The following is a 13,464-nucleotide window of genomic DNA, read 5'->3' on the forward strand; positions in this document are numbered from 1 at the left end:
TTTAGTGTATAATCTAATATAATTGATAATAAATTCAACCATTTGATTATGGCATTAATTATTGCGCTAATTATGCTTGTCACACTTCAATATAATATGTATTTTATTTTTTAAATATGATATTATAAAAGTCTTAATTATTTTAGAAGATAACACACACATATATATACACACAATTATTTTATATTTGAACTCGTCTAAAGATTACGTTAAAATATATATTTTGACAAATTATTCAATGAAGCCGCTACAATGTGACTGTCTCTTAATAATTATTGAATATGAGTCTACAAATTTGTCTACTATTGATAATATTATAATCATTGAATAAAATATTATGCATATTTACGATCTCTCCTTGGTTCTAACGAGTCGCTAGCATTGTAGTAGCTTAATCGAATAAAAAAAATGACCCACATCGACTATGTAAGCGCTTAGTTGTCTAATAAAAAAAACATCATGTTGTTCATCCACTAGTTTCTTAATAGCATTGCGAGTTTGAGAACAAGAGGCCCGGCCCAATTATCAGCCCAACTCAAATAATACTATAATTGCAGGCCCAATAAGTAGTATTTAATAATATTGAATTTAAAAAAGAATAAATACATTTTTATAGTGAAATTATTAGAATATTGAATGAAAATTGATATGATGGTAACACAACTAATATTTTAAAAAGTTTATAAATTATTTAGTATTTTTTATAATTTAGCAAAAAAAAAAAAAAAAGATCACGTGGTAAAGCACGTGAGAGGAAACACACGTCAAAACCTTATAAGAGATCTTAAAAATGACCCATACACGACAGGTCACGGTGGAAAAGCGAGGCACATGCTCCCACTACCCTTCTTTTTATTTATTGATTTACATCTCTTCTGCTTTTTTGGTAGGCCCGGCTCCGGAAATTCGTGGGTCCCACCTACCAGATTTCTCCCCCACGTGACGCCGTCACGAGAAAGAGAGATGGAGAGATTCAGATAATCCCACCGCCACCCCTCCCCCGCATGCCCGGCACGTGCCTCCACCCCTACTATTATTTCCCTTTTTATTTTTTATTTTCTTAATTCAAATTTCAACTACAGGCTAAAATATTACTTTCTACTCTCACCGTACTCCGAGATTAAATTATATATTATTAATAAAGTACATTTTGAGAAAGTGTATAAATATTATTTATTTTATTTAAATAAAAATTCCAAACTATGACTCGCTGTTAAAGAACGTGACGGGATCCGTTAACGGCGTGAGAAAATGGGTGTTAAGGGTCCCCACCGCACGCGAGGAGTGGAAGAAGAAGACGAAGAGCAAAGGATGGGCGCACGTGAGCGGGTTGGGGGAATCACGTGCAGTGACCATGCAATTAAACCGACGTCGTCCAATACCCTATCCGGCTATCCTCTTCCTACTGTTAGGGCGTCACGTTAGGCCACTGACAGATTGCATCTCCTCTCACATGCCTCTAACAATTAAATTAAAATCATCCACCAACCATAAAAAAATAAAAAAATTAATTAATTAATTAACGAAAATGACCTCATCCAAACAAAGCCATGGGTTTGGCTTATACTTTCAACTCGCATGTCTTCGGTAGGATTATATTATTTTTATAACCTAAGCTTTTTATTCTTATTATTTAATTTATCATGAAATGTCACAAGGGCAAGAAATGAATAATCCGAAAATTTATTAATTTTTTGTTCGGAGCAAAAAATAATAAAAGCATCGCTTAAAAGTGGGTGCTGCCAACGGAGAGTGTTGAGTTGGCCACGTGAGGACGTGGTGGGCAAACATTTTTTATAATCACGTGATACCTTCCGGATTGAACGGGGAGTCCGCCACGCGTCCATATTTTATAATTAATTTTCATTATTAGGCTGTAATTAAATTAAAGTAATCCAAAGTTTGATTGGATATTATGCGACAGTCACGCTCTTATGATTTGTTAACGGATCCCTAAACGGATTCCCTTCGCCAGAGAATGTTTATGTTACGGGGGTAACACTCTGTTCTGTTGCCAATCCATAAGTATTCGATATTAAATTAATTAATGTTAATCTTTTATTATATTAATTAATTTAGCGCCACGTCATCAAGTCCCGTCATTTCCTCGCCCGCTCTTGCTGGTTCCCGATACAACTTTCCCCGCTCTTATCGTGTGGTTATGCTTTAACAATAATTCTAATTTTTTTTTATTTTTAAAATATTTCAATTTTTTTAGTATAAACTATGTTATTGTGGGCTATAATTATTCACTATTATATTAATTTAACCATAAAGTTGTATTTAAATGAGACTAATTAATAATTATAAAGTTAAAAAAGGACCATATAGTATATTTATTTATAAAGAAGGTCCATGCATGAACCTAGGCAGTGTGAGTAGATGTTTCTTTGTACGAGAATCTTTTATTATTTGGAATCAAATGTACATGTAGCTCCGTAGCAGCCTATGACCCTAGCCTCGGGACTCTCAAAATTTTTTTTTTTGCATTAATTTAAAGATTATTCATTATTTATTCTATAATAAAATGCTATATAGTCCAAAACTTTAGGTTATAGTTTTAGAAAATACAATAAATCCATAAATTGATCACTACCCAGATAAAAAAATAAAAGAAATTTGAGGTAAGTGACGGTTTCTTATTTAAGAGGATTTTTAGTCGTCCGATACAATATGTTTGCCGATAATGAAACTCGTTATGTTTAGTATCAAATTTTTGCCACTTCATTGTCGTCCCTAGGTGTTAAAAAGATACATGATAGAATTGGACTTCAATAGGCATAATTTCATTGCAGCGATGATCGAGATTCACGAACAACTTCATTTTCCACTTAGATTGGAGTTAAATATGGTAGGATTAAAATATATATAAAAAAAATAGTATATAATGTTTAAAATTTTAAATTCTGTTTTTTTATTGGCTAGTAGCTATTACTTATTTGGTAGGAGTTGATTTTGAGAAGGTTATATTTAAGTATTTATTGTGTGGGTGAGAGGACAAGAGCTGAGAGTTGCAGTGGCTTGGTCGGCTGTGCTAATCCGCAGTTTCCCTTTTACGAACGTCGTCGTCTTCTGCCCTTCTTTTTGCACGTGAGCTGCAGGTCAACCGAAACTACTCCGGCCCCACCTTACTATCTGTTTTTTTTTTCTTAAACTAAATTAATAAAAATATATTTATATTTTATTTTAAAATATTCATAAATATTTATAATTTTATTAATATATATATATATATATATATATATATATATATTACTTTTAAACTTAAAAAATACCTTTGCCATTATTTTTTTTTACATAAATTATTTTTAATTAAAAAAATATCTTTTATTTTTTTAAATTCAAAAATATTTTTATATTTTTTTAGTACGACTAACAAATTTGGAGATAATCTTTAAAACGTGGATAGACGTTTCTTTTCATATATTGATTGTAATAATTTTTTGTATAAGTAAAGAGTGATAATGTTACTTTAAAATTATATATATATATATTTTTTTTTACTTCAAGAAATGGAGGGAAAGAATATTAATGACAAATTTTAGAATTTAAAAATATTTTTAAATAATATTAAAAGTTTAATGATATTTTTGAAATAAATATTAATGGTTTATTTCAAAATTATCTATAAGAATATTTTGGAGATTATCTTATTATTAAACTGTATTATTAAAACTTTTGAAAATTTAGAGATATTTTTTAGATAAAATATAAAACTTAGTGTTTGGATTAATTTACCATATTATATATATATATATATAATGCTAATTTTAATTCCTATTAAAATTAATTAAAAAGTATTTATAGGGCAAGATTAAAATTCTCTATTTTTACCTCGACAAGTATTTTATAAAAAAGGTTAGATTAACTATAATTTGATCCATGTGTTTAAATTCTGGACCCTATCACTTTTTACAAATATTATTATCATTATACATTTTTCTTTTTAAATTAATCAAAAGGAGGCGAGGGCATAGCTGTTGCTCCAAGATTCGTTGTGTGATTAAAATTTAAATTAATCAAACATATAATAAGAACCGCTACTATATTGATAGGAAAGGAATATGAACCACATATTAATTTAATTATGTTGCTATATACATTGTCACGCCAAGCTGTATCATGTTGCTTTATGTGTACAAACTTTGTCAATCATTATCCAACTGAATTAAATTACATTAATGAGCTTTATATTACAATTTAAATTAACCCTAATTTACGATATGTACTATGTTTTTAAAATTAAATCGAGGGACACGTGGCAGTCAAACCTTATAATTAACCAACGTTGGTTTAGTAGTTAATTAATTAATTGTTTATTTTATTAAGTTAATAATTGGGATTTGTGCCCGCACTTATGAGAAAGATTTATAATATTAAATATTGAGAAAATACATATAAATAAGAAAATTCAATAATCATATTTCTTAATTTAAAATCGGGATTAAGTAAAACTCTTTTATTTTTTTTTTAATTTTAATTAAAAAAAAGGATTAAAACGTGAAGTTGATCAGCCTCCGTGGATTATAATTACACCACACAAAGAAGAAAACGGGACGGAAAATTCGTGGAGGCTAGCATAAACGCCGTCCGCCCGCCGCAACGTCGTCAGCCAAACGGCGTCGTAACAAACGGAAAACAACTACCTGCGCAATTTGGAAAGAGGGACGATCGCCGAGTGTATAAAAAGATCGGACTGACACTATATGGAGAACAGAGAGAGAGAGGTTCTTCCGACCTCAAGCCTCGTCTTCGGCAGCACTGTTTGCTCGCCTACAAACATTGAATTTCGCAAAAAATAGTTTAGATCGAAATCAATTCTCTTGCCATTTTTCTATCTTCGTAGTATTCAAGCTTCTGATTAAATCTGGCTGTTAATGAAGATAAAGTTGCTGAATCAAACTCCATTATCGTTTTGCTGAAGCTCGCCGGTGCCGGAACTGCATCCGAACTGGTAAGATTATCTGAATTTCAATTTTGTTTCTATACGATTTTTCGCGGTTACTGTTCATAGTGGAATTACTTTTGATGTGTATATTGGATGCTAGATCTTCTGAATTTGGCTGTGACTACTCGCCGTTTGCCGTCGTTTAACGTTTGCGGAGATTTCTCGGTGGAAGTGTCTCTAGAAGAAGAATTTTCTCTGAAATTTGACGATCGGAAGTGATTTTCTCGAGAAACAATCAGAATCCAGGAATCGCGCCAAATCCTTACCTAATGCGAGAATTGGAAAACCTAGCTTTGTCGTAAAGAGACTGGGACTGCTTCGTCTTGGAGATCTTCACCAGCCGGAGACTTGCTCCAGAAATTTGCTATTTGGCTGCTTTCCATGCCTGGTGTGGATCTAAGAATTAATTCCAGAATTTTCCTGCTCTTTCTTGCTCCAGAATTCAACAATCGAGCTCTGAATTTCCTAGAGCACTACCATTTCCGAAGCGACATAAATCAAAATTCTCTAAGAATTCATCTTCCGGTTGTGGACTGTCAATTCCAAAATTGGCGAAAAATCCGATGGAACTTCCTCAACCTCGTCCGTTTGGAGCCGAAGGTACTTCCTCTTCCTCACAAATTAAAATTAAACTCGGACTAATTTTGCATTTCAATTGTCCCCGCACTAATCAGTTTGAATCTGTAGCTATTTGTTTTCCACGAGAAAATCGATTCAACTTTTTGAAGCTTCAGCAATTCAATAACCATATGGAACTAAATAACGATAAGAATTTAGAATCTCCAAAACAAATTGAGTTAACGGAGTCTATCTTGAACGTGCTTGAACAGGAAGCAAATCAACGCATGACTTCCTCTCACTGTACACCCATTCAAGTCCACAGCTAGATCCAAGACCATCCTCACAAGGTATTCATTAATTTCATTTAATTTTTATTCTAATTTTTTCTTTCGTCTTGAGCTTAATTACGAATCCAGATATCATATCTGTGTGTAATATATTATTTGTTATATCTATGTTTGGGGGTTTATATTTAAGAGGGGAGGGGAAAATCGAGAAACGTATATGCACGTGACAAGCATTGAATCATGGATCTGGGGCCAAGAAACATTCAAAAGCGTAGTCTGGGGCGGGGCTGGCTGGGCTAACAGCATAGGCTGCTGAAATCTAAAAAGAAAAAGCGTAGCTTCAGCAGTTAGCAGCTAGTGCCCAATTTCATATTGGAGTGGGGCGCCGGGGGTCCCCTCTGCCCCTTCCCCACATCGCCCTGATTTGACGTCGCACATGACCCCAACTTTTCCTTTTTCCATTTCTTCACATTACAGCTAAATCTTGGATTTCGCCCCCTTCTTTTACCTTTTAAATGCCCAGCATCAAATTATCATCTCAGATTGAGAAATCATTGGAGAACTCGGAAGAATGTGGTCGATAATTCTATACAATTGGATATTTGATCGAGGATTTTGAAATAGACAATATTTGCTTATACCAGTTAGATCTTTTATTGTCTTTCCAATCTGGTGTATTAGAATTCTGTTCTTACTCAAATTAAAGGATATGATGGGTATCAAGAAATTTCTTATCTGGGAAACTTTCTTCACTGTACTATCACATATTTGAGTGTTCAGTATCATGCAAAGCATCTGCTACTTCATTTAATAAAAAAATGAATCCGACTGAAATTTACTGCAAGTAGAAATTTATGCTAATCAGCTTGTAATTAAGGACTTTTTGTTACAGTGCGGCAGAGAATACTTCTTTTGGTTTTGGTTATATAATTTAATGTCGGATTGAGCAGGTGGCTGTCTTAAAACACACGATTTCCTGGAACCACAAGAGCGAAAAAGGAAGGCCAGTAGCAAGAAAGAGATAAACGTGGAGAGGCCGCCACCACCGGTGCCGCCGACTTCCGTCGAGCATTTTCTCCCCGGAGGTATCGGGACTTTCAGCATAAGCCAAGTTTCATATTTTGATCAGAGGACTCTGCCGAAGCCGGAAGGTTCGGTTTTTACTGGTGCTCGATCGAGTAGCAGCGGTGAGAGAAATGATGAGAACTCCAATGGAAGTGGATTCACTCTGTGGGAGGAATGTGCAGTTAAAAAGGGAAAGACAGGGAAGGAGAATATTTTGGGAGATAGACCCCATGGTATGAACTTATTAATCTTTTCATTCGCATGCATGCAAAAACAAAAATTGTTCTATAATTATTTCAAGTTTTAGAATAATAAAAAGAGTGAAAATTATGGTGGGCTTGTTAAAGATCTGGGCTTTAGCGTATGGGCTGTGCTAAGGTGTTAAGCCCAGACAACACCGTCGATGGCTTTTATTTGTCCCTTCCTTTTAAATTTTGGCCTGTGGACAGAACCTCGGGCGAGCACGAGCCAATGGACGGCGTCCATGGAGCGGCCGTCGCAATCATCTTCGAACAACCATCACAACGCTTTCAGTTGTTTCTCATCTTCTCAGTCAGTCTTTATCTTTTTCTCTCTTTCTCCTTTTCAGTTTCATTCTGAAATTCTCAGTGGAATTGATTCCAAGTAAATCTTTGCAGGCCGAGAGGAAAAAAGAACCCGAGCTTCATGGAGATGCTAAAGTCGGCCAAGAGTAACTCTCAGGACGAGGAACTAGACGACGATGGTGACTTTGTCATCAAGAAAGAGATCTCTACCGCCAATAAAGGTATTATGCTGCTACCGGATAGCAATTGAAAGATAATTCTTCCGACTTTCTTTTATTACTGTATTAAACGTATCCTAACTAAACGTTTCGAAATACTTCTGCAGGAGAATTGAGGATTAAAGTTGATGGGAACAGCTCTGATCAAAAGGCAAACACTCCTAGATCAAAGCACTCTGCGACAGAACAACGAAGAAGAAGCAAGATAAACGATAGGCAAGTGTTTCTCCTATTATTCAACTTAGAATTCATTAGTCAGTCGACCAGTGCAGTCAAAGGGAACTTCTTTGTCTTTTGTTATATACTTGATAATATGACGGTAGCTTGTAGAACCTGCCATTAACTTTGCTGTAATGTTCATATTAGGAGCATTGTTATTTCTGGAAAAATCACCGAATCTAGGCGGTTCCAGTCTTTTATTATAGGGCTTCAATTTACGACTACAATTTTAATTTCATTACTTTTGGCCTAAATCATAGATTGGTAGAATCTACCCAGTTCACGTCCCTTTATTGATGAATCTTTATTGGGAACGAGAAATGAACAATCTTGGGTAGTTTTTATTCCCGCGTTCCTCTTGTGTTCTCTTCACAGTGGTTTCTGTAATAATTGCACCTCAGCAGCATTCTTCTTGGATGTTGTAGCCAACTGCTTCTAATATAACTCTTTTCTGCCTATCATACAGATTTCAGATGCTTAGAGGCCTCATTCCTCATAGTGACCAAAAGAAGGACAAGGCGTCTTTCTTATTAGAGGTGCACTTCTTAATAATTTGCTTTACATTTTCCACGTTATATTTTATTGATCCATAACGTGCTTTGCTATTTTTCTTTTCAGGTGGTTGAGTACATTCAATTCTTACAGGAAAAGGTACAGAAGTATGAAGGTTCATACCACGAATGGAATCGGGAAATTGCTAAATTAATGCCGTTGGTAATCACTTCCTTCTAGTTTTTTTGCATTCAATTCATGATTGAAATAACTCCTCTACTTTTGAATCAGCGTGTTTTATGTATACAATTTGTCGGTAAAGGAATCTGTATTTTGCTTGTAATTGAGGCCCTAAACAATATAGTAAATAGATAATCCGTAAACAGCTAAATTTTATTTCTAAATATCACATCTGACTGCGCAGAGAAACAATCAACGAAGTGCAGATGGCTATAATGATCAATCTCGAGGGGTAGATAGTGGGCCTGGTCCTGCACTAGTTTTTTCAGCAAACTTTGTTGAGAAAAATGCCCCTTTATCTCCCCTTGTTCCTGGGAGTTCACATAATGCAGTCGATTCTGACACAAGTTCCGCGACAACCTTGAAAGCAGTTGATCACCATCCTGGAAGAACAAATAACGTAGTACCATTTCCCATGTCCATTCCACCAAAACTTTATGCACCTACAAGGGATGGAAGTGTGGTGCCCCAAGCCTCGAAACCATTGTCATCCGACACCGATCACCCTTCATCGCAGTCTCAAATCCTGTCGTATCAGGCCAGATGCTACAACAATGACGCTGCTGTTGCAAGTGAATTACAGAAAGAACAAGATTTGACCATTGAAGGGGGTACCGTTAACATCTCAAGTGTATATTCTCAAGGGTGAGATTTTGTAATTTCTTTCTGGTTCATCTTCGATCTTTTTATTTTTATATCCTTGGCCTCTTTATTCTACTCCTCTTTTGTGCACTTGCGCAATATTTGGATCACGTCTTTAAAATTTATTTTTGTGAAGATCTTATTATTGGGCAGCTCTCAGAGAACAGCGGTTTGACAACTGAATGACTAATCAATTTCCTGTTGATTTTGCTAGCAGGTTGTTAAATACTCTCACTCACGCACTGCAGAGGTCTGGGGTGGATCTATCGCAGGCCAGGATCTCTGTGCAAGTAGAACTCGGTGAACTAGCAAATAGGAGAGTCACAGCTCCATCATCCATTGTCAAGGTATTCAGATGCTTCCTTCGCCACTAGAACAAATATTTGTTGTTATTGTAGGGACTACTGCTAAATCTTTTCATGATTCCTAGGATAACAACATTCCCATCAACGATATGGAGACGATACACACTAGAGTTTCGGCTGCAGAGGATTCCGAGAGGGCCACAAAGAAGCTCAGGACTGTGAAAAGCTAGTGTGAGAATTCCTTTCTTTTCATAATTTTTTATTCATTTTTTTAGGGGCTCCTCTTCCTTTTCGGTGGGGTTCCCATGTGTCTTCCACTGGTTAAAAACTACACAGTTACCCAAAATTTATGTCTAGTTTAATTCATTTAGTTGAGGATGCCATGGGCACAATGGGCATGTAACATTGACCTGAATTCTTCTTTGTATTTCTATATAGAGGCTTCTGTTAGAATTGGTCAATCCATTAGAATAGCTTGAAGTTAGTCATGCCATAAGAATAGGCTTACTTCGTTAGTTTCCTATGAAATCGGATCTATTAGTTAATCTTTTGCCAATATAAATAGAATATGTCCTCAATAGTGTGAGGTACAGTTTTGCATAAACTTGATATGGTATCAGAGCCATGCCCTAAACTTAGTCGTGCCAATAAATTGGTAAATCCTCAAATATCGAACAAAGAACTCCTAAAGAAAAGGAGTCAAGCCCCTCCTCGAAGGCAGTCAAAAATGACTAAGACTCCAAAGGAGTCGAGCCTCGATTAAGGGGAGGCGCACTTTGTTCGAGGGGAGGTGTTGGATGATGGAAGTCCCACATCGGCTAATTTAGGGAATGATCATGGGTTTATAAGTGAGGAATACTAACTCCATTCGTATGAGGCCTTTTGGGGAAACCCAAAGCAAAGCCATGAGAGCTTATGCTCAAAGTGGACAATATCATACCATTGTGGAGAGTCGTGTTCGTCTAACATGGTATCAGAGCCGAAATAAGATCCACGAGATCCATAGCCTCTGCTGTTAGACATGTCAATCCCAAACAACACAATGTCTTCTCCGTCGATCAGTCAGGTGATTAGTGTTAAGCTTACACAAGAAAATTATCTACTGTGGTCCACCCAAATCCTTCCCTACTTGCGTAGCCAAAACCTTGTTGGTTTTGTGGATGGATCCATGCCTGCACCAAGCCAGACGATCGCCGTTGAACCAAGTGAAGAAACAGGGAATCGCAAAATTATCATCAACCCTGAGTTCACAGTCTGGTACCCCCAGGACCAGCTGGTACTCAGCCTCATCAACTCATCAGTCACTGAGGAGGTTCTCAGCACGATGGTTGGAATCACCACTGCACGAGAAGCCTGGATTACGCTGGAGCGACAATTTGCTTCCACATCTCGAGCAAGAGCAATGCAGATCCGTATGGAACTCTCTACTATCCAGAAAAAGGACATGACAATTGCTGACTACTTTCGTAAAGTAAAACATCTTGGTGATACACTTGCTGCCATTGGCAAGCGAATAGAGGATGAAGAACTCATCGCCTACATGCTGCAAGGACTTGGTCCAGATTATGATCCTCTAGTCACAAGCATTACAACCAGAACAGATGTATACACTGTCAGCGACGTGTATGCTCACATGCTGAGCTATGAGATGCGGCACTTGCGTAAGGGTACATTTGAGCAACTTTCATCTGCTAACAATGTCAATAGGATATCCATTCGTGGAGGTGCCAATGGAGGTCGAGGTAGTCGCGGTCGTAGTCGTCAGTTAAATAGTGGTCATGGACAATCAAGGCGTACTGTGAACAATCCTGGACGTCAACCATCAAAGACACAAAGCAGCTCAGGCATTGTCTGTCAGATTTGTGGTAAGCCCAATCACGATGCTTTGCAATGCTGGCACAGATTTGATCAGGCATATCAAGCCGAAAATAATCTCAAACAAGCAGCTTTGGCAACCAGTGGATACACTAGTGACACAAACTGGTATGTTGACACTGGAGCCACAGATCATATCACCAATGACCTAGAGAGGCTTACCACCAGAGAACGCTACACTGGCACCGACCAAATTCAGGTTGCAAATGGCGCAGGTTTGTCTATCTCTCATATTGGGAATTCATTAATTTCTGGTTCATCTCTTGTTCTGAAACATATCCTATATGTTCCTAAAATCAATAAGCACCTAATTTCAGTACAAAGACTAGCATCTGATAATAATGCTGTTGTAGAATTTCACCCAAACTATTTTTTGGTTAAGGACCGAGTCACGAAGAAACTCCTGCTCCACGGTAGATGTAAGAATGGCCTATACGTTCTACCGCATAATTTCAGTCAAGCCTTGCTGACAGCCAAACTTTCGAAAGAACAATGGCACAGAAGGCTAGGGCACCCTGCATCTCCAATTACCATTAGAATTCTACAAGATAATAATTTAGCTATAGATACTAATATTCCCTCTTCCTCAATTTGTAATGCTTGTCAATTAGGGAAAGCACATCAATTGCCATTTGGTTCTTCTCAGCATGTATCTACAGCACCCCTTCAATTAATTCACACTGATGTATGGGGTCCATCCATTGCGTCAGTAAATAATTCCAAATATTATGTTTCCTTTGTTGATGATTTTAGTCGTTATGTTTGGATTTACTTTCTGAGATGCAAATCTGATGTTGAGTCTGTGTTCCTTCAATTTCAAAAACATGTTGAAACTATGCTAAATACCAAAATTCGCTCCGTCCAATCAGATTGGGGGGGTGAATACCATCGGTTACACAATTATTTCAAATCCACAGGCATTGAACATCATATCTCCTGTCCTCACACACACCAGCAGAATGGGTTAGTCGAAAGAAAACACAGACACATTGTAGAAACTGGCCTTGCTTTACTCGCTCAAGCCAACATGCCTCTATCCTACTGGGATGAAGCTTTCAACACAGCTTGCTTTCTTATAAATAGAATGCCCAGCCGAACCATACAACAAGACACACCACTTCATAAATTGTTTGGTAAAAGTCCAGACTACTCCATGCTTAGGGTGTTTGGCTGTGCTTGCTGGCCTAATTTAAGGCCTTACAACAACAAGAAACTGAGTTTCAGAACTACTAGATGTATATTCTTGGGTTATAGTTCTTCTCATAAGGGATATAAATGCTTAAATAGAAGTACAGGACGTATTTACATCTCTAGAGACGTGGTTTTCGATGAAAATATTTTTCCTTTTGAAGAATCTAAGCCACCAAACAAAACCACAAATCCACATCATCCTGTTCTACTTCCAGCCTTAGCCAAACTTGCTAGTTTTTACACTGAAAATGCTCTTACAGATATTGAACCAGTTGTTAGTAATTCCCATATGAATGATGGTCAAACTGATAATATTGCTAGTGACAACTTGTCTGGTGTCAGCTTATCTTCTGCAGATAATACAAGAAGTTCAGAGGAAATTGCAGAATATGAAGCTGAGAGCAGTTCGATCAATGCTCAAAACCAAACTCATGAACATGTGTCTGATCAACCAACTGAAGCAGCTAGTCAACATCCAATGCGAACAAGGTTGAGAAATAACATTGTACAAGCTAAACAATTCACTGATGGAACTATCAGATATTCAGAAACCTCAAGAAAATTCGCAAGCGCTGTAACTATCACAACTCCGATCATAGAGACTGCTACTGAACCTCGAAACCTGCAGGAAGCCATGCAACATCCAAGATGGAGAGGAGCAATGAATGATGAGCTCTCAGCGCTAAAACGAAATGCCACTTGGGATCTAGTTCCACCCAAACCTGGAATAAATCTCATTGATAGTAAATGGGTGTATAAAGTGAAAAGAAAAGCAGATGGGTCAGTTGAAAGATTAAAAGCAAGATTAGTTGCCAAAGGATTCAAGCAAAGATTTGGTGTTGATTACACTGATACTTTTAGCCCTGTGATCAAACC

General features: G+C 36.8%; 1 protein-coding gene and 1 non-coding gene across 2 annotated transcripts; both read left to right on the forward strand.

The window, feature by feature from the left end:
- The first annotated feature begins 4,703 nt into the window (after window positions 1–4,703).
- On the forward strand, window positions 4,704–10,617 carry BIM1 (basic helix-loop-helix (bHLH) DNA-binding superfamily protein). Its single transcript, XM_023675853.2, has 12 exons — window positions 4,704–4,954; window positions 5,049–5,548; window positions 5,779–5,856; window positions 6,747–7,094; window positions 7,311–7,413; window positions 7,500–7,627; window positions 7,732–7,840; window positions 8,310–8,379; window positions 8,462–8,557; window positions 8,760–9,220; window positions 9,435–9,564; window positions 9,648–10,617. Exons 2-12 carry the CDS (start codon window positions 5,512–5,514, stop codon window positions 9,750–9,752), a joined length of 1,665 nt encoding a protein of 554 aa, XP_023531621.2. The 5' UTR covers window positions 4,704–4,954; window positions 5,049–5,511; the 3' UTR covers window positions 9,753–10,617.
- Window positions 10,618–11,032: 415 nt separating this feature from the next.
- On the forward strand, window positions 11,033–11,168 carry LOC111783744 (small nucleolar RNA Z247). Its single transcript, XR_002813425.1, has one exon. It is a non-coding gene; the product is annotated as a small nucleolar RNA Z247 (small nucleolar RNA).
- Window positions 11,169–13,464: the final 2,296 nt, after the last annotated feature.

Source organism: Cucurbita pepo, chromosome 4 (assembly GCF_057944985.1).
Source record: "Cucurbita pepo subsp. pepo isolate OVF chromosome 4, ASM5794498v1, whole genome shotgun sequence".
Classification (NCBI taxonomy): Eukaryota; Viridiplantae; Streptophyta; class Magnoliopsida; order Cucurbitales; family Cucurbitaceae; genus Cucurbita; species Cucurbita pepo.